Below are 23,533 nucleotides of genomic sequence, written 5' to 3'. Positions count from 1 at the left end.
GCTATCATAGGGTGTTAAATAAATAATAATAAAAAAAAAAACGAGTGGGGATTCGCAGCATTTTTAAGTCTAGCCCGATGAAAGCGGACAGCTGCGAGCTGCCACCCTCCGCTGCCTAATTTTACCTTGGCTGAGAAAAAAATGCCTCGGCTCCGCCCTGTTTTTAATTGCCAGCCAAGGTAAAACTAGGCAGCTGAGGGCTAGTAATCTCAATGGGGTGAGGGCCCATTATTTTAGGGCCCCCCATGCTAAAGAATAGCAGCCCGCAGACACTCTTGAAAATGGCGCATTCATAAGAAGCGCCATTTCCAGGCGTACTACCAGGCTCCCGCCCTGGTGGCGGCGGCACGCTGGGTAATAAAAGGCTAATACCAACTTTGTATTGGCAGCTGGTATTAAGCCCTGAGATTCTTAATGTCAGGCCAAATTAGACCCGGCCATTAAGAATCTCAAATAAATGGTTTGAAAAGACAACACAGGGATCAATTAATTTATTAGAAATAAACACACAGAGACACTTAGTGACTCCATCTTTATTACTCCCTCCACAACCTCGTACCCATCCATGATCCTCGTCTTCTCTCTTCATGAACAGATGCAGCTCTGCTACACCAGCAACCACAGAGCAGAAGAACGCTTCCGCTCCCCGTGGTCTCTGATACTGAATGAGTGAGTGCGACGTGGTAAGCGGTGACGTCACTGAGGACACCACTGCCATAGTCACCAAGTGAGCGTTTACTATGATAAGGGTGTCCTGGAGTGGTCTCAGTTAACTCCCTGCCCACTCCGCCGCTATCCCTCCGGCTCCTGAATGAGCCACGGGGATAGCGGCAGGTAACCACTCGCTCGGTTAGTATGGCAAGGGTGTCCTCAGTGACATCACCGCTTAAGAGCTCACTGCTTTTGTCTGCGGGCCTGGCTGTCTTTCAAAAGCCCGCAAGAACCAGGGCTCATCCCACTGAACACCCGCACTTGATCTCCGTGGGTAGAACACCACTCAGACAACACAGGATGAGGGGAACACACATTGGTAAGACTATTGGTTCACCAACAGAAAAAACACAGAGGAGTAACGACTGTGGTCACAGGGATCAGGGCCACGACCAGGCCCAGGGGTACAGGTGCCTGCTTCTGCTGGATCTACGTCCTCACTGATGACGCAGATCCAGATGACATGCATCGTGTTGCAGAGACCCGTCGGGTCCCTGCACTGTGGTACAAGTTGCTGGTGCAGTGGCTGTGAGCTGACGTCGGAGGTGCAGCCACAGGGAGCAGTGCATGACAATGGAACACACTCCGATGTCAGCTGCTGGGCTGTGCGGTGGATACAAAAGACACTGGGCGACGTGGGAGCAGATTAAAGGTGAGTAGAATGTTTTTGTTTTCAATTATGCATTAGGGGCAGAACGGAGACACATACACTAGGATTGGGGACCATGTAAACCAGGATGGGGTTATATATACCAGGATGGGGACCATATTTACCAGCAGTAGGACATATACTGGATACCAGGATGCGGACATATTCATCAGGATGATGGGCATATATACCAGGATGGGGGACATTTCTACATAATGAAGGGGGGCAATTCATAAGTCTTTATGGAATTTAGAACACCACAGGGGCACATACATCTGACCAACGTGTGTGTGTGTGGGGCACGTCCAAATTTCGCACTGATGCCCATTGGACTCCAGTTACACCACTGCAAAAACATATCATACATTCTTAGCAAGAACACAAGGTGGTACAAGTGGCAGAATTTACCTTTCTGCTGTGCCTTCTGGGCTTCCAGGACCAACTATGTCTGACAGTTGCACTCAGGGTATGTTCACACAGTGCGGACACTCATGCAGATTTTTCTGCGCAAAAAACGCAGCTTTTGACGGAAAACGCAGGTGCGTTTTTGCCGCGGTTTTTGACAGATAGATAGATAGATAGATAGATAGATAGATAGATAGATATGAGATAGATAGATAGATAAAAAAAAAAATGACCAGCACCTCCTAGTGTGAAGACGTGCAAGCTGCAAAAACTGCACAATATAGACAAAAAGAATACAGCAGCACATGTACATGAATCTAGGCCATGTGAAAACACAGAAACCATTAAAACCATTCAATTTAGATAATAATCCTCAAAAATATTTTTTCAAAAAATTTGTAAACTTACAGTGAAGATGAAAATAAGCCCAGAAGTGGCTTATGTACGGTAGAGCAGGGACCCATCAGGGGAGGTCACCTTGCCGTGGTTGATGGGCTTACATGAATTGGCCAATTTGTGCACTAAGAACCCTTATTTTCATCTTACTGTAAGTTTAAACAATTTTTTTTTAAATATTTTTGAGGATTATTATCTAAATTGAGTTGTTTTAATGTTTTTCTGTGTTTTCACATGGCCTAGATTCATGTACATGTGCTGTTGTATTCTTTTTGTCTATATTGTGCAGATTTTGCAGCTTGCACGTGTTCACACTAGGAGGTGCTGGTCGTTTTTTTTTTTTTGTCTATTTACAGTAGTTGCTGGATGCTAGCTGCCTCCAGCCTGATCTTGCACCCCCTCCCATTGGCCTTGCAGGTGGCCGCAATCAGCTCTACCTGCCCATAAATTGTAGGCTTAGCCCGGTAGTGACATGTTTGTCCAAAATTGTAGGCTGGTGGCCCAGAAGTGGCTTATGTACGGTAGAGCAGGGACCCATCAGGGGGAGGTCACCTTGCCATGGTTGATGGGCTTACATGAATTGGCCAATTTGTGCACCAAGAACCTTCATTTTCATATTACTGTAAGTAAAAAATTTTTTTTTGAAAAAATATATTTTTGAGGATTATTACTTAAATTGAATGGTTTTAATGTTTTTCTGTGTTTTCACATGGCCTAGATTCATGTACATGTGCTGCTGTATTCTTTTTGGATAGATAGATAGATAGATAGATAGATAGATAGATAGATAGATAAATATGGGATAGAAAGTTAGATATAGATAGATATATGGATCTATCGATCCATCTATCCCATATCTATCTATCTATCTATAGATATTTCCATAGTTATATCTATAGATATATCTATAGATATTTCCATAGATATATCTATAGACATATACATAGATATGTCTAAAGATATATAGCCATATATACTGTATTTAAAAAAAAAACAACAGAAAAAAAAATGGCGTGGGCTCCCACAGGGGAAAAGCCGATGACCAGGGGCCAATATTTGTAGCCTGGGAAGGGGGTAATACCCATGGCCCCTTCCTAGGCTATGAATATCAGTCCGCAGCTGTCTGCATAGCCTTTACTGGCTATTAACCCCTTTCTGCCATATGACGTACTATCCCGTCCACGTGCCCTGAGACTTAATTCCAAGGGACGGGATAGTACGTCATAGCGATCAGCGGCGCTCACGTGGTAAGCGCCGCTGATCGCGGCCGGGTGTCAGCTGATTATCACAGCTGACACCCGGCACTATGTGACCGCCCCCGTGACGTTAACCCCTGGCACACTGCGATCAAACACAATCACAGCGTACCGGGGGTTTAGGGAAGCATCGGCAGGGAGGGGGCTCCCTCCGTGCTTCCCTAAGACCCACGCAGCAGCGCGATGTGCAGCGCTGCTACGGGGGCCTCCTTCCCTGCAGGTCCCCGGCTCCAGAATGGCGGCGGGGACCTTCGGGGGCCTGCAGGGAGGTGGCTTCCTCACGCCTGCAAAGTGCGATCTGTCACATGACAGTGATGTCCCCCCCTGGGAAAATGTAATAAAGTTAAAAAAAAAGTGTAAAAATAATTTATAAAAAAAACGCTAAATAAATTTTACAAAAAAAAATATTCCCTAATAAATTCATTTTTTGGAAATAAAAAAAAAACAAAACAATAAAAGTACATATATTTGGTATCGCCACGTCCGTAACGACCCGCCCTATAAAACTGTCCCATTAGTTAACCCCCTTAGCGAACCCCGTAAAAAATAAAAAACAAACCAAAAAATTATGCTTTATTATCATACTGCCGAACAAAAAGTGCAATAACGCGCGATCAAAAAGACGGATATAAATAACCATGGTACCACTGAAAACGTCATCTTGTCCTGCAAAAAACAAGGCGCCATACAGCGTCATCAGCGAAAAAATAAAAAAGTTATAGCTCGCAGAATAAAGCGATGCAAAAATAATTATTTTTTATATAAAATTGTTTTCATTGCATAAAAGCGCCAAAACATAAAAAAGACATAAATGAGGTATCGCTGTAACCGTACTGACCCGAAGAATAAAACTGCTTTATCAATTTTACCGCAAGCAGAACGGTGTAAACGCACCACCCAAAAGAAATTCATGAAACGCTGGTATTTGTTCATTCTGCGTCCCAAAAATCGGAATAAAAAGCGACCAAAAGATGTCACGTGCCTGAAAATGGCACCAATAAAAACGTCAACTCGTCCCGCAATAAATAAGACCTCACATGACTCAGTGGGTCAAAATATGGAAAAATTATAGCTCTCAAAATGTGGTGAAGCAAAAACTATTTTTACAATAAAAAGCGTCTTTTAGCGTGTGACAGCTGCCAAAAATAAAAACCCGCTATAAATAGTAAATCAAACCCCACTTTATCACCCCCTTAGTTAGGGAAAAATAATAAAATTAAAAAAATGTATTTATTTCCATTTTCCCGTAAGGGTTAGGGCTAGGGTTAGAGCTAGGGTTAGGGGTGTGTTGGGGTTAGGGTTGGAGTTAGAATTGGGGGTTTCCACTGTTTGGGCACATCAGGTGCTCTCCCAAACGCAACATGGCGTCTGATCTCAATTCCAGCCAATTCTGCTTTCAAAAAGTTAAATGGTGCTCCTTCCCTTCCAAGCTCTGCCATGTGCCCAAACAGTGTTTCACCCCCCACATATGGGGTATTAGCCTACTCAGGACAAATTGCAAAACAAATTTTGGGGTCCAAATTCTCCTGTTACCCTTAGGAAAATAACAAGTTGGGGGCAAAAATATGATTTATTTTCATGCTCGGGCGTTATAAACTTCTGTGAAGCACTTGGGGGTTCAAAGTGCTCACCACACATCTAGATAAGTTCTGTGGGGGTCTAGTTTCCAAAATGGGATTACTTGTGGGGAGTTTCAACAGTTTAGGCACATCAGAGGCTCTCCAAACGTGACATGATACCCACAGACCATTCCATCAAAGTCTGCATTCCAAAACGTCACTACTTCCCTTCCGAGCCCCGACGTGTGCTCATACGGTAGTTTTCTCCCATATATGGGGTATCAGCGTACTCAAGACAAATTGGACAACAATTTTTCGGGTCCAGTTTTTCCTGTTACCCTTGGGAAAATAAAAAAATTGGGGACTAAAAGATCATGTGTGTGGAAAAAATATGCGTTTTTTTATTTTCACGCCCAGGCATTATAAACTTCTGTGAAGCACTGGGGGGTTCAAAGTGCTCACCACACACCTAAATAAGTTCCTTAGGGGGTCTAGTTTCCAAAATGGGGTCACTTGTGGGGGGTTTCCACTGTTTAGGTACATCATGGGCTCTCCAAAGGCAACATGACACCTGCAGACCATTCCATCAAAGTCTGCATTCCAAAACGTCACTACTTCCCTTCCGAGCCCCGACGTGTGCCCATACAGTAGTTTTCTCCCACATATGGGATATCAGCGTACTCAGGACAAATTGCACAATAACTTTTGGGGTCCTGTTACCCTTGGAAAAATAAAAACAGGGTGAAAAGATAATTTTTGTGGAAAAAATATGATTTTTTAATTGTACGGCTGTACGTTATAAACTTCTGTGAAGCCCTTGGGGGTTCAAAGTTCTCACCACACATCTAGATAAGTTCCTTGGGGGGTCTAGTTTCCAAAATGGTGTCATTTGTTGGGGGTTTCCACTGTTTTGGTACATCAGGGGCTTTCCAAACGCGACATGGTGTCCGATCTCAATTCCAGCCAAAAAAGTCAAATGGCGCTGCTTCCCTTCCGAGCTCTGCCATGCGCCCAAATAGTCGTTTACACCCACATATGGGGTATCAACGTACTCAGGACAAATTGCACAATAACTTTTATGGTCCTGTTACCCGTGGGAAAATAAAAATTGGGGGTGAAAAGATTGTTTTTGTGGAAAAAATATGATTTTTTTAATTGTACGGCTGTACATTATAAACTTCTGTGAAGCCCTTGTGGGTTCAAAGTTCTCACCACATATCTAGATTATTTCCTTGGGGGGTCTAGTTTCAAAAATGGGGTTACTTATGGGGGGCTTCCACTGTTTAGGTACATCAGGGGCTCGCCAAACGTGACATGGCGTCCGATCTGAATTCCAGCCAATTTTGCATTGAAAAAGTCAAACGGCGCTCCTTCCCTTCTGAGCTCTGCCATACGCCGAAACAGTGGTTCCTCCCCACATATCAGGTATCAGCGTACTCAGGACAAATTGCACAATAACTTTTGCAGTCCAGTTTCTCCTGTTACCCTTGGTAAAATAAAAAAAATTGGACCTGAAGTAATTTTTTTGTGAAAAAAAGTTAAATGTTCATTTTTTTTTTTAAACATGCAAAAAATTCCTATGAAGCACGTGAAGGGTTAATAAACTTCTTGAATATGGTTTTGAGCACCTTGAGGGGAGCAGTTTTTAGAATGGTGTCACTTTTGGGTATTTTTTATCATATAGACCCTTCAAAGTGACGTCAAATGTGATGTGGTCCGTAAAAATAAAATGGTGTTGCAAAAATGAGAAATCGCTGGTCAACTTTTAACCCTTATAACTTCCTAACAAAAAAAAATTTTGGTTCCAAAATTGTGCTGATGTAAAGTAAACATATGTGAAATGTTATTTATTAAGTTTCTTGTGTGCCGTATCTCTGTGATTTAAGGGCATAAAAATTCAAAGTTTGAAAATTGCGAAATTTTCAACATTTTCGTCAAATTTCCGTTTTATTCACAAATAAACGCAATTTATTTGAATGAAATTTTACCACTAACATGAAGTACAATATGTTACGAGAAAACAATGTCAGAATCACCGGGATCCATGGAAGCGTTCCAGAGTTATTACCTCATAAAGGGACAGTGGTCAGAATTGTAAAATTTGTCCCAGTCATTAACGTGCAAACCACCCTTGGGGTTTAAGGGGTTAAGATAGGGGGACCCCCCAAAATAAGTGACGTGGGGTCCCCCTATATTTTATAGCCAGAAAGGCTACGCAGACAGCTGCGGGCTGATATTCATAGCCTAAGAAGGGGTCATGGATATTGCCCCCCCGACTACAAATACCAGTCCACAGCGACCAAAGAAATGGCGCATCTATAAGATCTGCCAATTCTGGCACTTAGCCCCTCTCTTCCCACTCCCGTGTAGCGGTGGGATATGGGGTAATATAAGGGGTTAATGTCACCTTGCTATTGGAAGGTGACATTAAGCCCGGTTAAGGCTAGTTTTACATTAGCGTTTACGGCTGCAGCGTCGGGCTGCGCACGGCCGCTGCTAAGCCCCGCCCACTGCCGCGCCTTTTGATGCTGCGCCGAGCGCACCAAATTGCAACCTGTTGCGTTTGGCGCTGGTCGGCGCAACGTCAAAAGGACGCATGCGCCGCCAAACGCATACTGCGCACGGCCTGCGTCCCCAGTGCTAAAGATAGGGGACGCAGGACGCGTGCAGCGTCATGCGTCCGTAGGCGGAGCTACCGGCGGAGGCGCGGCAGGGGCCGGGGCTTAGTGGCGGCCGTGCGCAGCCGCCGTAAACGCTAATGTGAAACTAGCCTGATAATGGAGAGGTGTCAATAAGACACCAATCCATTATTAATCTTTTGAAAGGGTTAAAAAAAAACACACACAAAAGAATAAAGTCTTTTAATGAAATAAAACACGACAAGGTTTTCATATTTTTATTGTGCGTGCAGATCCAAGCGACGCCCTCGTCTCCTAGAAAAAAACACCAACCGTATACTGCATGGAGAGGATTAAGAGAGGTCACCAATTATAAAAGCCACCCCACTATAGTGAACCCCAGCAGAAGTCTGGCAGCAGAGTTAAATGAATTCTACTGCAGATTTGAGGCAAGCTCTACACACAGTGGCTATTCATCTCTAAGCTCCTCAGTCTGTTCATATAAAGATCATTCATTGTGCAACACCCAAGTAGTGATCTCCGAGGCAGAGGTGATACGCATCCTGAAGGGACTTAAGGTCAAAAAGGCACCTGGCCCTGATGGTGTATCTCCAATGTGTCTGAAAGTATGTGCTTCCCAGTTTGCCCCTATACTGACAAATATATACAATGTGTCACTGAAAGAGTGCGTTGTACCTCAGTGTTGGAAAAATTCCACAATTATCCCTGTCCCCAAGAAAGTGGGATCCTCTGAGTTGAACGACTATAGACCAGTAGCACTCACATCTGTAGCTATGAAAGTCTTCGAAAGAATTATGATGTCCCACCTGATAAAATTCACGCAGAAGCTATGGGACCCGCTTCAGTTTGCCTATAAGGAGAATCGTTCGGCAAACGACACTGTCAATCTGGCACTGAAGTACATTTTGGATCATACAGATGAACTGCACTCATATGTCCGGATTCTTTTCATGGACTTTAGCTCAGCGTTCAATACCATTGATCCGAATTTACTTCATAAGAAAATGGTAGCTCTTGGAGTCCCTCTCAACTTATGCTTGTGGATTTATAACTTCCTGACAGCCAGGATACAGAGTGTAATAGTTGGACCATTCACTTCGGACACCTTGGTCACAAACATCGGGGCACCTCAGGGGTGTGTTTTGTCCCCGTTACTGTTTTCTCTCTATACGAATGATTGCATCTCTTCAGCAGACTCAGTAAAAATCTTGAAATTTGCCGATGATATGACACTGATTGGTCTCATCAGGGGAAATGCTGAAGACTTGTATCGGAGTGAGGTGGAAAGAATATGTGACTGGTGTAAAGCCAATAATCTTGTACTCAACACTAAAAAAACTGCTGAGATGGTTGTGGATTTTAGGAAAGATCAACATGAGATACTTCCAATCTACATCCATGACGAAGTGGTTCTTAGGGTCACAGAGACCAAATTCCTTGGTGTTATCATCTCTCATGATCTTAAATGGGGGAAAAACGTGGATGCTGTTATAAGAAAAGCACAACAGAGGATGTTCTTCCTGCGTCAGCTGAAAAGATATGGTTTGTCTAAGAATCTGCTGATCTTATTCTTTAATGCTGTCATCAGATCTGTGATTTGTTCCTCTCTGATAGTCTGGTATGGGGGAGCCACTGCGCATGACAAACTCCGCTTACAAAGGACTTTCAGAACAGCAGAGAGAATTATAGGTTCCCCCCTGCCTAAAATCCAGGATCTTTATGATAAGAGTATTCGATCCCACGCATTGAAAATTTCATCCGATCCCTCTCACCCGGGACACTCCTCATTCCAACTACTCCCTTCAGGACGTCGCTTCAGAGTCCCCAAATGCAGCACCAACCGCCATATGAACAGCTTCTATCCACTCTCTGTTCAACAATTAAATCGTCATGTGTAGACTATATACTGTATCTGTCTTGTTAGATGTTACTTGTTGTATCTGTTGTTATATATTATGTTGCCTCTTTGCCACAAAGAATTCCTTGTATATATGTAATATGTACTTGGCGATAATAAATTTGATTTGATTGATTGATTTGATACTCCCTGTCCGATGCAGTCCAATTAATAATGAGGGTCCCGTGACGATCTTCCCTATAGAACAGTGACATCAGGCGATGTGACTGCTCTATAGGGGCTCCCAGTGATGAACTTACAGGAGACAATGGCTCCTAAAGTCCATGACTAAGGTTACCTTAGTTCAGAGTCTCACTTTACAGCACTGCGGCGTGAGAATTAGGGTTAGGGCTAGGGTTACGGGACGTCTTTCCCAGCGGAGGGATACACAGCGGAGAATTACCTTCTCCTGTCATTTCAGTGCTGGAGCCCCTGGAGAGGGGTCGCATCAGCTGATGCGGCTGTTCTCCATGGGAGATCATCGTGGGACCCTCAATATTAATTGGACTACGGCAGAAACACCAAGGTTACTTACCGGTAGCCGGTTTTTCCGGAGCCCATGACGGCACACATGAGAGAGGGGATCCGCCCAGTCAGGACAGGAACCCTACTGAAGATAAAAGGGCGGTACCTCTCCCTCGCTTCAGCTGGTTTACAGAGCATGAGAGGCCCCCGGGTTAGTACACATGGTAAAACTATCACCACATTATATCTAACTAAAAAAAAACACCCAAACTATAGTGCACACCAAAGGAGTGAAAAAGGGGGGGAATATACAGGTGCCGTCATGGGCTCCGGAAAAACCGGCTACCGGTAAGTAACCTTGGTGTTTTCCCGTCTCCCATGGCGGCACACGAGAGACTTTTGTAGAATAAGACACCTTAGGGAGGGACCACCGCTTGCAGCACCCTTCTACCAAAGGTTAGGTCAGTAGAGGAAGACAGATCAAGTCGGTAGTGCTTAAAAAAGGTGGAAGGTGAGGACCAAGTAGAGGCTTTACAAATTTGTTCAATTGATACCTCAGCCTTCTCTGCCCAGGAGGTAGCCACGGCTCTGGTGGAGTGAGCCTTCATGCCTTCTGGAACCGGAGCGCCACTTGCGGAGTAGGATAACATAATGGCCTCCCTGATCCATCTGGCAATGGTACTCTTAGCTACCCCGTGCCCTTTTCTACTACCCTGAAAGGCTACAAAAAGGGACTGATCTTTCCTCCACTGACTAGTTACTGACAGATATTGTAATATGGCTCTTCTTACATCTAATGTATGGAACTTTTGCTCCCCAGGGTTTCTAGGATTGTTACAGAACGATGGCAAGGAGATCTCCTGAGTCCTATGAAACTTTTGGACTACCTTGGGGAGATAGGCCGGGTCTGGTCTTAGAACCACTCGGTCATCCAAGATCTGTGTATATGGAGGACATATAGACAGAGCTTGAAGGTCGCTGACTCTTCGGGCTGATATTAAGGCTACCAGTAAGACGGTTTTAAGTGTAAGTAGCTTTGGTGACAGTTCTAGTAGTGGTTCAAAGGGGTCTTTGGTTAAGGCCTCTAAGACTAGGTTGAGGTCCCAGGGTGGTATCTTTGGGATAATGACCGGCCTTGACCTGCCACAGGACTTTATGAATCGGGACACCCACCTATTGGCTGCTAAGTTGCAGTTATATAGGGCCCCCAAAGCTGAGACTTGAACTTTGAGTGTGTTAGTGGCTAACCCCAGTTGTAGCCCCCGACTGTAAGAATTCTAGGATAGGTCCCACTGGCACTACATCCCCCAAGGGTTCCGCCAGGAAGTCTAGGAACTTTTTCCACGTTCTAACGTAGATTTGGGATGTTATATGTTTCCTACTTTTCAACAGGGTGGAGACTAACCCTGGAGAGAATCCCTGGCGACTCAGTAGTGCCCTCTCAAATTCCAGGCTGCTAGATGGAAGCCCTTCACCTGAGAGTGGACCACTGGTCCCTGGGAGAGCAGGTCTGGAATCTCTGGTAGTATCCATGGATCTGTCAGTGACATAAGCCTCAGAAGGGAGAACCAAGGCCTTCTCGGCCAAAACGGAGCTATAAGAATTATTCTCGCTCGATCCTCCCTGATTTTCCTGACCACTACTGGGATCATTGTTATCGGGGGAAATGCATAGGCCAGGATGAACTTCCCGGGTATTTGTAGGGCATCTACTGCAAAGGGGTTTTCCCTTGGGTTTAGTGAGCAGAACTTCCTGACCTTCCGGTTGTGTGCGGTAGCGAACAGGTCTATTTCTGGTTTGCCCCAGGCCTGAACTATTTGTTGGAAGACTTGGGGGTTTAGGGACCATTCCCCTTGTCTTAGGTGCCTGCGACTCAGGAAGTCTGCCTGTATATTTTCTGCCCCCTTTATGTGCAGTGCGGTGATGGATAACAGATGTTGTTCTGCTAGCTGGAAGAGTAGATCTGATATTTGCATGAGGCCCCGAGATCTCGTTCCCCCCTGGTGACTGATGTAGGCTACTACTGCTTGATTGTCCGTCATGACCCGGGTGTGGCGGCCCCGAAGTAAGGGAAGGAAATGTTTCACGGCTTTTTCCACTGCCCATAGTTCTTTTACATTTGAACCGTGATCTCTTTCTAGCGAGGACCGGGTCCCCTGTATTGAGTGGGATCTCAGGTGTGCTCCCCATCCTGTGGCACTCGCGTCTGTTGTAATGATGTCTTCGACTGTTTTTTGCCACGGGACCCCGGCTGTTAGATTCTTTTCTACAGTCCACCAGAGCAAGGAATCTCTTACAGCCACTGAGAGACATAGTTTGCCTTCTAAATGCCCTTTTAATTGTTTCTGTGCTGACAGAACTTCCCACTGTAGTTGCCTTAAGTGGTACTGCGCCCATGCTACTGCGGGTATGCATGATGTCAACGAGCCTAAAAGGGACATTGCGTTCCTCAGTGTCATATTTGGCCTTTGTATTGCTGTGCGAGCTAGGCCCCTTATCTTGGTCACTTTGCTCTCTGGTAGGAGGCAGCGTTGTTGCTCGGAGTCCAATATCAACCCTAGGAAGGATTGCTCTTTTACTGGGGTTATCCTTGACTTGGGGATGTTTACTATCCATCCTAGTCCTACTAGAATTGCTATCACTTCCTTCACTTGATGTGTGCAGTGGGACTCCGACCTCCCTATTACCAGAAAGTCGTCTAGGTATGGGACAATCACTATGTCCCTGGAACGCAGAAAAGACATTACTTCGGCCATCACTTTGGTGAATACTCTGGGGGCTGTAGACAGGCCAAATGGAAGGGCTGCGTACTGGTAGTGTTTCACCTGCCCCTGGACATAGAGCGCTACTCTCAAATATTTTTGATACTCCCGATGAATTGGGATGTGATAGTAGGCATCTTTTAAATCTATCACTGCCATGAGGCAATGCTGGAACAGGATCTTTGTGGCCGTGTTGATTGACTCCATTTTGAAGGAGCAATTGTCTACCCACTGATTGAGTCTCCTCAGGTTGACAATGGTTCTCCAAGAGCCGTCTGGTTTTTGTAATAAGAAGAGGGGGGAGTAGAACCCCCTTCCTTCTTCTTGCACTGGGACTTCCCGTAGGACTTGTTTTTTCACTAGTCCCAAGACTTCCGTCTCCAGGGCCAGCTGTTGCTCTTGGGCTTTCCTTCTGGGTGTCACTATGAAGGTATGCCTGGGCGGACGGATGAATTTTATTTTTAAGCCGTCCTTGATTATATTTAGGACCCATGTACTGGGGGAGATATTTGCCCAGGCGGAAAGGAAGAAAGAAAGCCTTCCCCCTACCTCCGGCCCAATGTCATTGGGGAGATTTTTTGGAGGAAGTGGAGGGCCCTTTAAACATATAGCCCGATCCTCTTCTTTCTTTAAAGTCCCAACTTTTTCTATCTCCCGGGGGACGACCCCTGTTAAATCTCCTCCTCCGAAAGGGCTGCTTTTTAGGTTGTCCCGGAAATCGGGGAAAGCTTTTCTTCCTATCCCCCGCATGTTCCAAAATCTCTTCTAGTTTTTTCCCGAAGAGGAATTGGCCATCGCATGGAATGGAACATAACCTATGCTTTGATGGTAAATCTCCGGGACACCCTTTAAGCCACAGGGCTCGTCTTGCCGCGCTTGACAGGCTTGCTGCCCTAGCTGTCAATCTTGCGGAGTCTGCAGAGGAATCTGCTAGGAAAGCCGCTGCTCCGTGCACCAGTGTCAAATTAGCCAGAATTTCGTCCCTAGGAACTCTATCCTTGATCTGGTCCTCTATTTGTTGCAGCCAGACCATGAGGGCACGAGCGGTACAGGTACCAGCTATCGCTGGTTTCAATCCACCTGCTGAAGCTTCCCAGATGTGCTTCAGGAAACCGTCTGCTTTTTTGTCAAGCGGGTCTTTCAACACGCCAGAGTCCTCTAATGGTAGGGATACCTTTTTTGAGGATCTGGCTACAGCCCCATCAATTTTTGGGACTTTTTCCCAGGCTTCTGAATCCTTCTGCTCAAAAGGGTACCTCCTCTATGATGCGGAAGGTAAGCCCCCTGACCTCTCCGGTTTTTTCCATTCCCTGTCAATTAGCGCTTTTATTTTATCATTTACAGGGAAGGTACGTTTTCGTTTTTCCTCCAGTCCTCCAAACATTACATCCTCTAATGATTTGGGAGCTTTTTCCTTGTTAAAGGCCCATTGTAGCCCTAATCGCTCTGACCAGTTTTTCCACATCCTCTGTTGGGAAACATGGACGGCCGCCTATATCGCTGTCCGAGGAGGATTCTGAGGACTAAGTAGAGGAAGAGGAGGTGGAGGGGGACAAGGATCTATCCCGCCCCTTCTGCCTTGGCAAGGCCTCTGAATCGGAGCTTCTTTTACAATCTCTTTTATCTTTCTTTTTAAGGGCTGCCTTTAGGGAGCCTTTCACCTCCTGTTGAATTAACTGTTTAAGGCTAGTCACCAAATCAGGGGTCTCCTCCTGTATAGTTTTATTCATACAGTCAGCGCAGAGGTCTTTCTGCCACTGATCTGCCAGCGGGTGTTTACATAGGGCGCATTCTCTATTTTTGGTTTTGCTGCTGGCCTTCCTCGACCCCTAGTGGTCAAACAGAGAAAATGGAACCCCGTTACCATAAGGGTGACATTCACGTAGATCACTCACCACCGCTGTCAATCAGGGGTACTGATCTCGGAGGCTCCTCAGATGCACTCGTGATGTTCCTCCTGGACGTTTCAGAGTCATGCCGGTCGCGTTTACGACTGCCGCTCCCACCACTCGAGCGACTGCTCCTGGTATGTTGGCGGCTCGGCCTGGCATCTGGCGAGAGGTCTTGCTGCTGACGCTGCTGTCGCTGCTGCTGACGCTGCTCGTCTTGCCCCACTTCCATCATGAAGTCTTGGGCATGAGTGCGTCTTCTGTGGTCATCCCCCTTTTGTAAGGGGGATCCACTGCACTCTCCGCCTCCTCCGGTTACCCCACAGCCCCTCCCCCCCCGCCATGCCGCCGGGATCTCCTTTCGCCAGCCGGCGTTATTTGCTATGGGCGCCGCCATCTTGGATTGCCGGCGCCCCCTCCCAGCGTGCCCTGCGTGTGACGTCAGGGGAGCGCGACCCGGAAGTGGCCGCTCCCTAACGCTCCTGGATGCGGCAGATGGGGAGAGGGCGGCGCAGCAGCCACGGCAGAGCCCCAGGACCCCAGGCCGTGCTGCTCCTGCGCCCGCTCGGACGCTGAGCCCCCGGGGGACCCGCGGACGGCGCTTCCCTTCCCCGACGCATGGCGCCCAGGACCCTGCCTGTTCTTCCACGCCGGCACGAGAGAGGGGCAGGTACGTCTTCAGTACACGGGTCCCTGTCAGGACAGGAAACCTAACTGAAGCGAGGGAGAGGTACCGCCCTTTTATCTTCAGTAGGGTTCCTGTCCTGACTGCGCGGATCCCCTCTCTCATGTGTGCCGTCATGGGAAACGGGAAAAAGTAATGTATAGGTTGGTTTATTATTTTATTTTTATTACAGGTGATCGATGGCTTCGGTTAATTAGGTGTGTGCGGTGAGTACATACTCTGTTATGTGTTGTATGTTATATGTATGTTCTGTTATATTTTGTATGTTCTATATGTTATATGTATGTTCTGTATGTTATATGTTGTATGTATGTTCTGTATATTATATATTGTATGTTCTGTATGTTATACTCTATGTTGTGTGTTCTTTATGTTATATGTTCTGTATGTTATATGTATGTTCTGTATGTTATATGTTCTGTATGTTATATGTTGTTTGTTTTTTTTTACATTCAACACATTAGCCGGACGATGGGACTACTACTGTCCCATCATTGGCTAATGTGTCACTCACTGACAGGGTAGCAGGCATCGCCCAATAGGACTTGTAGTCCCATTGGACGATGCCTGCACACACACACACAGCCCCCCTGCACACCCGCCGGACAGACCGATGACCCCGACAGCCTGATGAGCCCCGCAGACCCCCGACAACTCCGCACAGACCCCTGCACACAGTCACTGCCCACACACCATACACTCGCACAGTCACCACCCACACTCCACCCACACTCTTCCCCCCTCCCGATCTGCTGCAGTTCATCCGCAGCAAAGCCGCAGATCTTTTTGAGACCTGCGTTTTTGCTGCGGATCAATGCAAGTCAATGGGTGCAGAAACGCTGCAGATACGCCCAAAGAATTGACATGCTGCGGAAATAAACCCGCAGCTAATCCGCGCGGATTTTTCCGCAGCATGTCCACAGCAGTTTCCATTTCCATTGCCTAACATTGTACTGTACATGACTTGCGGATCCGCAGGAGAATCCGCACTGAGTGAACGTGGCCTTAGATCTGACCTGCAGTCCCATGTAACGCCACAGATAATACAGTGATACTTTTGTGAGTACTGATAGCAGTGATGGCTCCTCTGGATCACAATACTGATGGTTCTGCATGTGCTGCTGTTTTGGGCTGGTGGGAGGAGTAAGGCAGAATCAGTGAGAGATGAGAGCAGACTAGGTCTATCTATTGCTGATAATGACAGACTGCTACAAATTACAGATCTTCATCATTCTTGCAGTTTTGCATTAGGTCAACTGTAAATCACACGTTGATCACATATCACGTGAACATCCTCACCTTGGACCTCAAATATCATAGATCTGAAACTTTGTGATGCTGCAATTGGCAATTTTACGTGTGGGCAATTTTCCTGTAGGTATTTTTCAGGGAACCCTCAAGGGACTTATCTAGATGTTTGTTGAGCACCCTGAACCCCAAAGTGCTTCACATAAGTTTATAACGACGAGCCATGAAAATTAAAAATCAAATTTTTTACACGAAAATCATCGTTTTCCACCAATTTTTTTTGTTTTAACAAAGGTAGCAGGAGAAAATGGACCCCCAAAATTTTTGTGCAATTTCTCCTGAGTACGCCGATAGACCATGTGTGGAGGAAGACTACTGTTTGGGCACACGGCAAGGCTCTGAAGGGAAGGAGCAAGGTTTGACTTTTTGAACACAAAATTGGCTAGAATTGAGAGCATAAGCCATGTCACTTTTGGAGGGCCCCTGATGTGCCTAAACAGTGGAAACCCCCCACAAGTGATATCATGATATCATTTTGGAAACCAGACCCCTAAGGCCTCTTTCACACATCAGTTTTTTGCCTTCAGGCGCGATCCGGCTTTTTTTTGTAAAACCGGATCCGGCAAAATGCAATGCCGGATCCAGTTTTTCCCCATAGACTTGCATTAGCGCCGGATCGTGCCGGATGGCACTGCGTTTCATCCGTTTTTTGCCGGATCCGGCAACTTGTCTCATTCCGGCGTCTGGAAAAAACGGCTACTGTAACGTTTTTTGTCTCCGGCGAAAGTCTATGGGCGCCGGAATGCGCCGGATCCAGAAAAAGACGGATCCAGCCACCGGATCCGGTTTTTTTAAGTCTGCGCATGCTCAGATCCAATTGGCCAGCCCCCAGGAACAGATATAACCTGCTAGACGGATCCAGCAAAAAAACGGATCCGTTTCTACAGTTCTCCAAAATTTATGCCGGATCCGTTTTTTCTAAAAATAGCCGGATCCTGCCTGACGGCAAAAAACTGATGTGTGAAAGTAGCCTTAAGGAACTTATCTGGATGTGTCGTGAGCATCTTGAACCACCAGGTGCTTTACAAAAGTTTATAACAGAACTAAGAAAACTTTAAAAAAAAAAAATATTTTTCCGCAAATTTTTTCTTTTAGATCACATTTTTTATTTTCTCAAGGACAGCAGGAGAAAATGGACCCAAATTTGTTGTGCAATTTCTTCCAAGTGTGCCAATACCCCATGTGTGGGTGAAAACTACTTTTAAGGCACAGTGCAAAGCTCAAAAGGGAGGGAGCACCATATTATAGTGCAGGATTTTACTATTATGGTTTGAGGGTGCCATGACCAACTGTGAGAGCCCCTGAGGTGCCAGAACAGCAGGACTACTCATAAGCGACCCCATTTTACAAAATACACCTCTTGATAAATTAATCTAGGGGTACAGTGATCAGTTTGACACCATTGTTGGGTCACAGAATTTTATACCGTTGGGCAGTGAAGAAAAAATAACTACATTTTTACCACAAAAATTTTGTTTTAGCCCCAGATTTAACATTTTCACACAAGTGGGTAAAATTGGTACCAGAATTTGTCCCACAATTTCTGCTGAATATAGAAATACCTCATATGTGGCTGTACAGTGCTACTTAGCCACAGGGAGAGTCTCGGTAGGGATGGAGCGCTATTTGCCTCCTGGAGCGCAGATTTTCCTAAAATAGTTTATAGACGCCATATACTGAGCCCCTAAGTGCTAGAGAGCTGAATCCCTCCTCAAGTGACCCCATTTTGGAAATTATACCGTCCCCTGTCAAATGTGAATGCTAAAGGTGGTTTATGCACACTGGGCTTCAGAAGGGAGGTGGGCATTTGGATTTGGGAGCGGACAATTCGCTGAATTTCTTTTTGGGGGCAATGAGCCATTTTGGTTTTCCATAGCCTTTGTGCGACCAGTAACGTGGACGCCTCCTATATTTTCATTAACAGATGACGGACCTCAGTGGGGACTTGCTTTTTTTGTGGATTGAGTTGAGGCTTTTATTGAGAACATTTTTCATAACGTTTGGGATCACATTTATCCGGCGCTCTACGCTGAGCACTTACTTTGGGGTTTCCATCTAAATCTCCCAGCTACGTGACAGATGAAACCCCCTAGGGATCCAATCACTATGAGGCAGCAGAGTTACTCTGGATTTTGTCTGGCCTCTGTTCAGCGTTGTCCTTCCTTTCAGAGGTGCACAAAACTATGGTGGACTGCGTTTTTATGCACGCCAAAAAAGACGGACACCACCAGATAACAGGTCCTATGGCATCCACAGGGCCTCCATCTGTCTCATTATGGGGAATATTCTGCCAGCGGTTCTGTCTGAATCACATATTTCAGAGATTTACACGGAAACTCTGGTGTAAGCACTTAGTGTAGAGTGCAGGATAATGCGCACCAAGCCTTACTGCGATCTTTGGGAGGCAGAATGAACAAATCCACAGCAGGTGAAGAATTGGTTTAATTTATTTTTTACACAGTTCCTCGTGCAATATAAGTGATTAGGCGACTTTATTCTTCTGGTCGGTGAAATTACAGCAATACCAGATTTATATCAGGTTTTTTTTTTATGTTTGGCTGTTGTCACACACTAAAAGACGCTTTTTCTTGCAAGAAGTTTTTGCATCGCCATATTTTGAGAGCTTTAATTTTTCCATATCTCGGCCCACAGTCATGTGAGGGCTTGTTTTTTGCAGGACAAGTTGAAGTTTTTATTTGTACCATTTTCGGGCACATAACATTTTTTGATCGCTTTCTATCCGATTTTTGTGGAGGCAGAGAAAACAAAAACCAACAATTCAGGAATTTTTTTTCCTCCATTCTGCGTGTGGTGAAATTGATAAGGCCGCATTATTCTTCGTATAAGTATGATTACAGCGATGCCACATCTATATTTTTTTTATGTTTTGGTGCTTTCACCTAAAAACTTTTATAGAAAAAATAATTACTTTTGCATCGCTTTATTTTGAGAGCTATAACTTTATTTTTCCGCTTAAGGAGCTGTTTGGCGGCTTGTTTTCTGCGGGACAAGATGGCATTTTCAGTGATATTTTTATTTACATTCGTCTTTTTGATCGTGTCTTATTCCACGTTTTCCAAGCGGTATGATGGTAAAGCATAGTTTGCTACTTTTTTTACGGCGTTCACTGAAGGGCTTAACTAGCATGACAATTTTATAGATCGAATTGTTCCAGACGCGGCGATACCAAACGTGTACTTTTGTGTATTTAATAGTGGATTATTATTATGCAAGATTTCTTTTTACATTTTTTTTTACCTAGTCCCTTTATGGAACTTTCACTTTTTTTTTTTACTTTGATTGCAGGTATAATGCATTGCAATGCACCAGCATTGTGAGCATGCTCTCAAGCTTTCTGTAGCTTGGTGATCTGGGGGTCATCATGGCAACGATCGGGCCCCTGCAATTATTTAGCGGGGACACTGATCTGAAGGAAGAGATTCAAATCTCGGCAGCGAGATCTCGTCCTCCGAGATCTCGGGACGAGATCTGAACCTGCGCATGCGCCATCCCCGGACTGGCGGCCATCTTCCCGGCGGCCACCGCAACATGGCGGCGGCCAGCAAGGGATGTGCGGGGCCTCCGGGCTTGGAGGAAATGCCGGTGGAGCCGCCGCCCCTGCACCGGAGCACAGAGCCCACCTGCCCCAGCACAGCCAACCTGCCCCAGTACAGCCCAGCTGCTCCAGCACAACCAACCTGCCCCAGCACAGAGCCGCCACCGCACGAGCCTGGACCACTGAATGACCCCTGTGACCACTCCTCCACCTGTGCCGGATCCCTTCCCAGGTAAGCTGAATTCGGACTGTAAGACGGACCCCCATTTGACACATTATTTTTTTCCCTATTTTCCTTCTGAAAATTGGGGTGCGTCTTATAGTCCGAAAAATACGGTACTTTTGCATCGCTTTATTTTGAGAGCTATAACTTTATTTTTCCACTTAAGGAGCTGTTTGGCGGCTTATTTTCTGCGAGACAAGATGGCATTTTCAGTGATACTATTTTTATTTACATTCGTCTTTTAGATCGTGTCTTATTCCACGTTTTCCAAACGGTATGATGGTAAAGCATAGTTTGCTACTTTTTTTTTACGGCATTCACTGAAGGGCTTAACTAGCATGACAATTTTATAGATCGAATTGTTCCAGACGCGGCGATACCAAACGTGTACTTTTGTGTATTTAATAGTGGATTATTATTATGCAAGATTTCTTTTTACATTCTTTTTTACCTAGTCCTTTATGGAACTTTCACTTTTTTTTTTTACTTTGATTGCAGGTATAATGCATTGCAATGCACCAGCATTGTGAGCATGCTCTCAAGCTTTCTGTAGCTTGGTGATCTGGGGGTCATCATGGCAATGATCGGGCCCCTGCAATGATTTAGCGGGGACGCTGATCTGAAGGCAGAGGGAGCTCCCGTCAATCTGCCTCCCTCCTGAATGCTGTGATCGGTCACAGCATTTAGGGGATTATCAGCCAGGGGAGGCACGTACACTGCTCCTGGCTGTTAGTGACAGTTTAAATGCATGACGGACACAGTACGTCCTGGTGCAGGAGCTGACTCCTGCCCATGACGGGCTGTGTCCATAAAGCCTAGCTGTACACAGACAAAATAAATTATAAAAACATTTGTGAATTTTTATTATACAAGACTGTGAAAAGGACATCTGCAATCAATAAAAGATCGGCAGACATCAGCGGGGTCCGTGCTTTGTCATCCATCAATATATATGATTGTATATATTCTAAAGTCAACCAGGCCTAGTATAAATTGGGCTTAATTCAACGTTTATTCAAAGAACACGATGGAAATAAGAATACCAGGTGGATCATGGCTGCCTAGCACAAGCATACAATTTACATACAAAGGCATGTTCATGACATCGGCTATAGTCATTGTCCAGGTAGAGACGCCGTCAAGTCCATTTATTCAGTGTCCGGTCTGCAGACCGCTTGCTTCTGCTTGGCTACAAGTGTTTCCCCGTGATGCAAGTGAAACAGGCTGAATTATTACTACGAGGCTGGAAACAGACTAGCGTATGGCACCCGATGCGAGATGCTAATAACCCTCGGCTCTTGCGGTGAGTGTGATCCGAGTGTCATCCTCTTCAATCAGAGCACAGGTGTGGAGGAGATGGAGAAAGTAATTTCCTCCATGGCCTGACTCTGTGTATATCAGACTACACTGGGATGACATCTGAGTGCAGTCCAATATTTTACACACACCCATAGTCTCGTATGGGTGCGTGTGATCCAATTCTCAGATGCACTCGCTGCATTCTGCCATCGTTCTCTCATGCCAAATCAGCATGAGAAAATAATCTAATCTGTCCCATAGAATAACACTGGGCCGAGTGCTATGCCATGTTTTATCACAAGCACTATGACCCTAAGCTTCGTGAGTCCTGCTGGAATCTGTTCCTCTTCTCCATAGGGTTTTTCTATAGGTCCTGCAGGCGTTACCATCAGTAAAAATGCTACCGAAACTGTAATATTTACAGATATATCTACGTAATGACAAAATCCTTCACAAGGGAACTAGATGTAATGCCACTGACCCAATCAGTACTTCTTTTTCAGTTTCTTAATAAAAACCACTTCATCCCGATTTTTAATCCCGTACCTAAAAGACATCAAATAGTTCAGTCATTAAGTATAACATAGCCGCATCTCACTAAAGCGCCAAACCTCAACAACTGACGTTTAGGGCCCGATTCATCATTTGGAAGATGGTTTTAAAGTCATATTTTTTTCTTTACATTTCTTGTGCCCAATTCGTCAATATGATGCACGTGGTTCATGAACTTTGTGCCAAATCATAAATGCTTTTTATTTTTTCCTTTAACCTTTTTTTGCAACTAAAAAGTCACTTGTTCCGCTAAAGTTTTTCAGAAACACAAAAGAAAACGAATCCAGGGGAAAACTGCAGCACATTTACATAATGTTGAGACTTTTTTAAAAATTGATGAATCAGTTGAAAATATCCAGAAACCCCAAACCCCGCTCACAGTACTGAACATTAGGAAAACATAAAATAGATGACAAAAAAGGCAAAAACTAAAAAAACAATTTGAGCAAAGCAAAAACATGATAAACATTCAAAACTAACCAAAAAACAGGTGTAACAATGAATCAAGTCCTCAGTGTCCATCACTCACACACCACGTCTGTCTCGTCTGTGGCCCTCAAGACTCTGCCCTGGGGCTCTTAATCTTCTCTAGCCTTACTATTGGCAGAGGACAGCTCTCAGAATTGCATGCATTACCTCTTTTACTGCAAATTTACCTTTTAGTCCGAGATCTCACCCCTCTGCTTTGGCAGATAACCAAATTCTTTATTCCTCCCTCCATCCAGACCTCTCATTTACAGAAATGGCTCCACACACCACTCCAATCCACCTCTCCCCTTGTTGCTCCTCTTCCAATCCCTTCTCTCATCATTCATCGTCCAAAGAATTCAGTTGAAAGTACTGACAACAGCTCACAAAGCAGCAATCTGTGACCGAATCTCCTCCTATGTTATCTCCCGTCCTCATAAGACCTCTGTTTTTCTTGTCTTCTCTAAGATTCCCCCGTGCCACCACCATACTCTGCACTTGATCCCTAACTGGGCAGATCCCATCTCTAGAATAAAAAAGCCGGTAAGCTACATGAACCCTGCTGCCACAGCATGGCCACGTGAGCCACTAGTCTTGCCACCCACTGTCTCCTTCTCTAGTAGAAGGTAGGCCCTCACAAGGTCCTCATGTTATATACTTGTGCTATGAATTGGGTCATATACTGTAAACCCCATTTCTCCCTCTTGGAATTAAGTCCTTAATTAACCTGACAGTAGTAAAGAGGAGGACACTGAAACCTATATAAAAAAAAAAAAAAATAGGCAGTCCCAACTTACAAACATCTGACTTACAT

General features: G+C 45.3%; 1 protein-coding gene across 4 annotated transcripts in view; it reads right to left on the bottom strand.

The window, feature by feature from the left end:
• SNRNP25 (small nuclear ribonucleoprotein U11/U12 subunit 25) overlaps positions 1 to 23,533 on the bottom strand; it is a 121,032-nt gene that overhangs the window by 91,858 nt on the left and 5,641 nt on the right. For 3 of the 4 annotated variants that reach the window (XM_073542773.1, XM_073542775.1, XM_073542771.1), the window contains exon 6: positions 21,247 to 22,245. In XM_073542773.1, the coding sequence (XP_073398874.1) occupies positions 22,185 to 22,245 (61 nt within the window). In that variant the 3' untranslated portion in view covers positions 21,247 to 22,184. Of the gene's footprint in view, positions 1 to 21,246; positions 22,246 to 23,533 lie in introns of those variants that run through there. The other variant, XM_073542772.1, reaches the window with a different exon arrangement.

The sequence above is a fragment of the Dendrobates tinctorius genome, unplaced genomic scaffold (genome assembly GCF_039654945.1).
Source record: "Dendrobates tinctorius isolate UK_male_01 unplaced genomic scaffold, ASM3965494v1 ptg000129l, whole genome shotgun sequence".
In the NCBI taxonomy this organism is placed as follows: domain Eukaryota; kingdom Metazoa; phylum Chordata; class Amphibia; order Anura; family Dendrobatidae; genus Dendrobates; species Dendrobates tinctorius.
The sequence above is the reverse complement of the archived record's forward strand: the minus strand, read 5'-3'. Positions and strand labels throughout refer to the sequence as shown.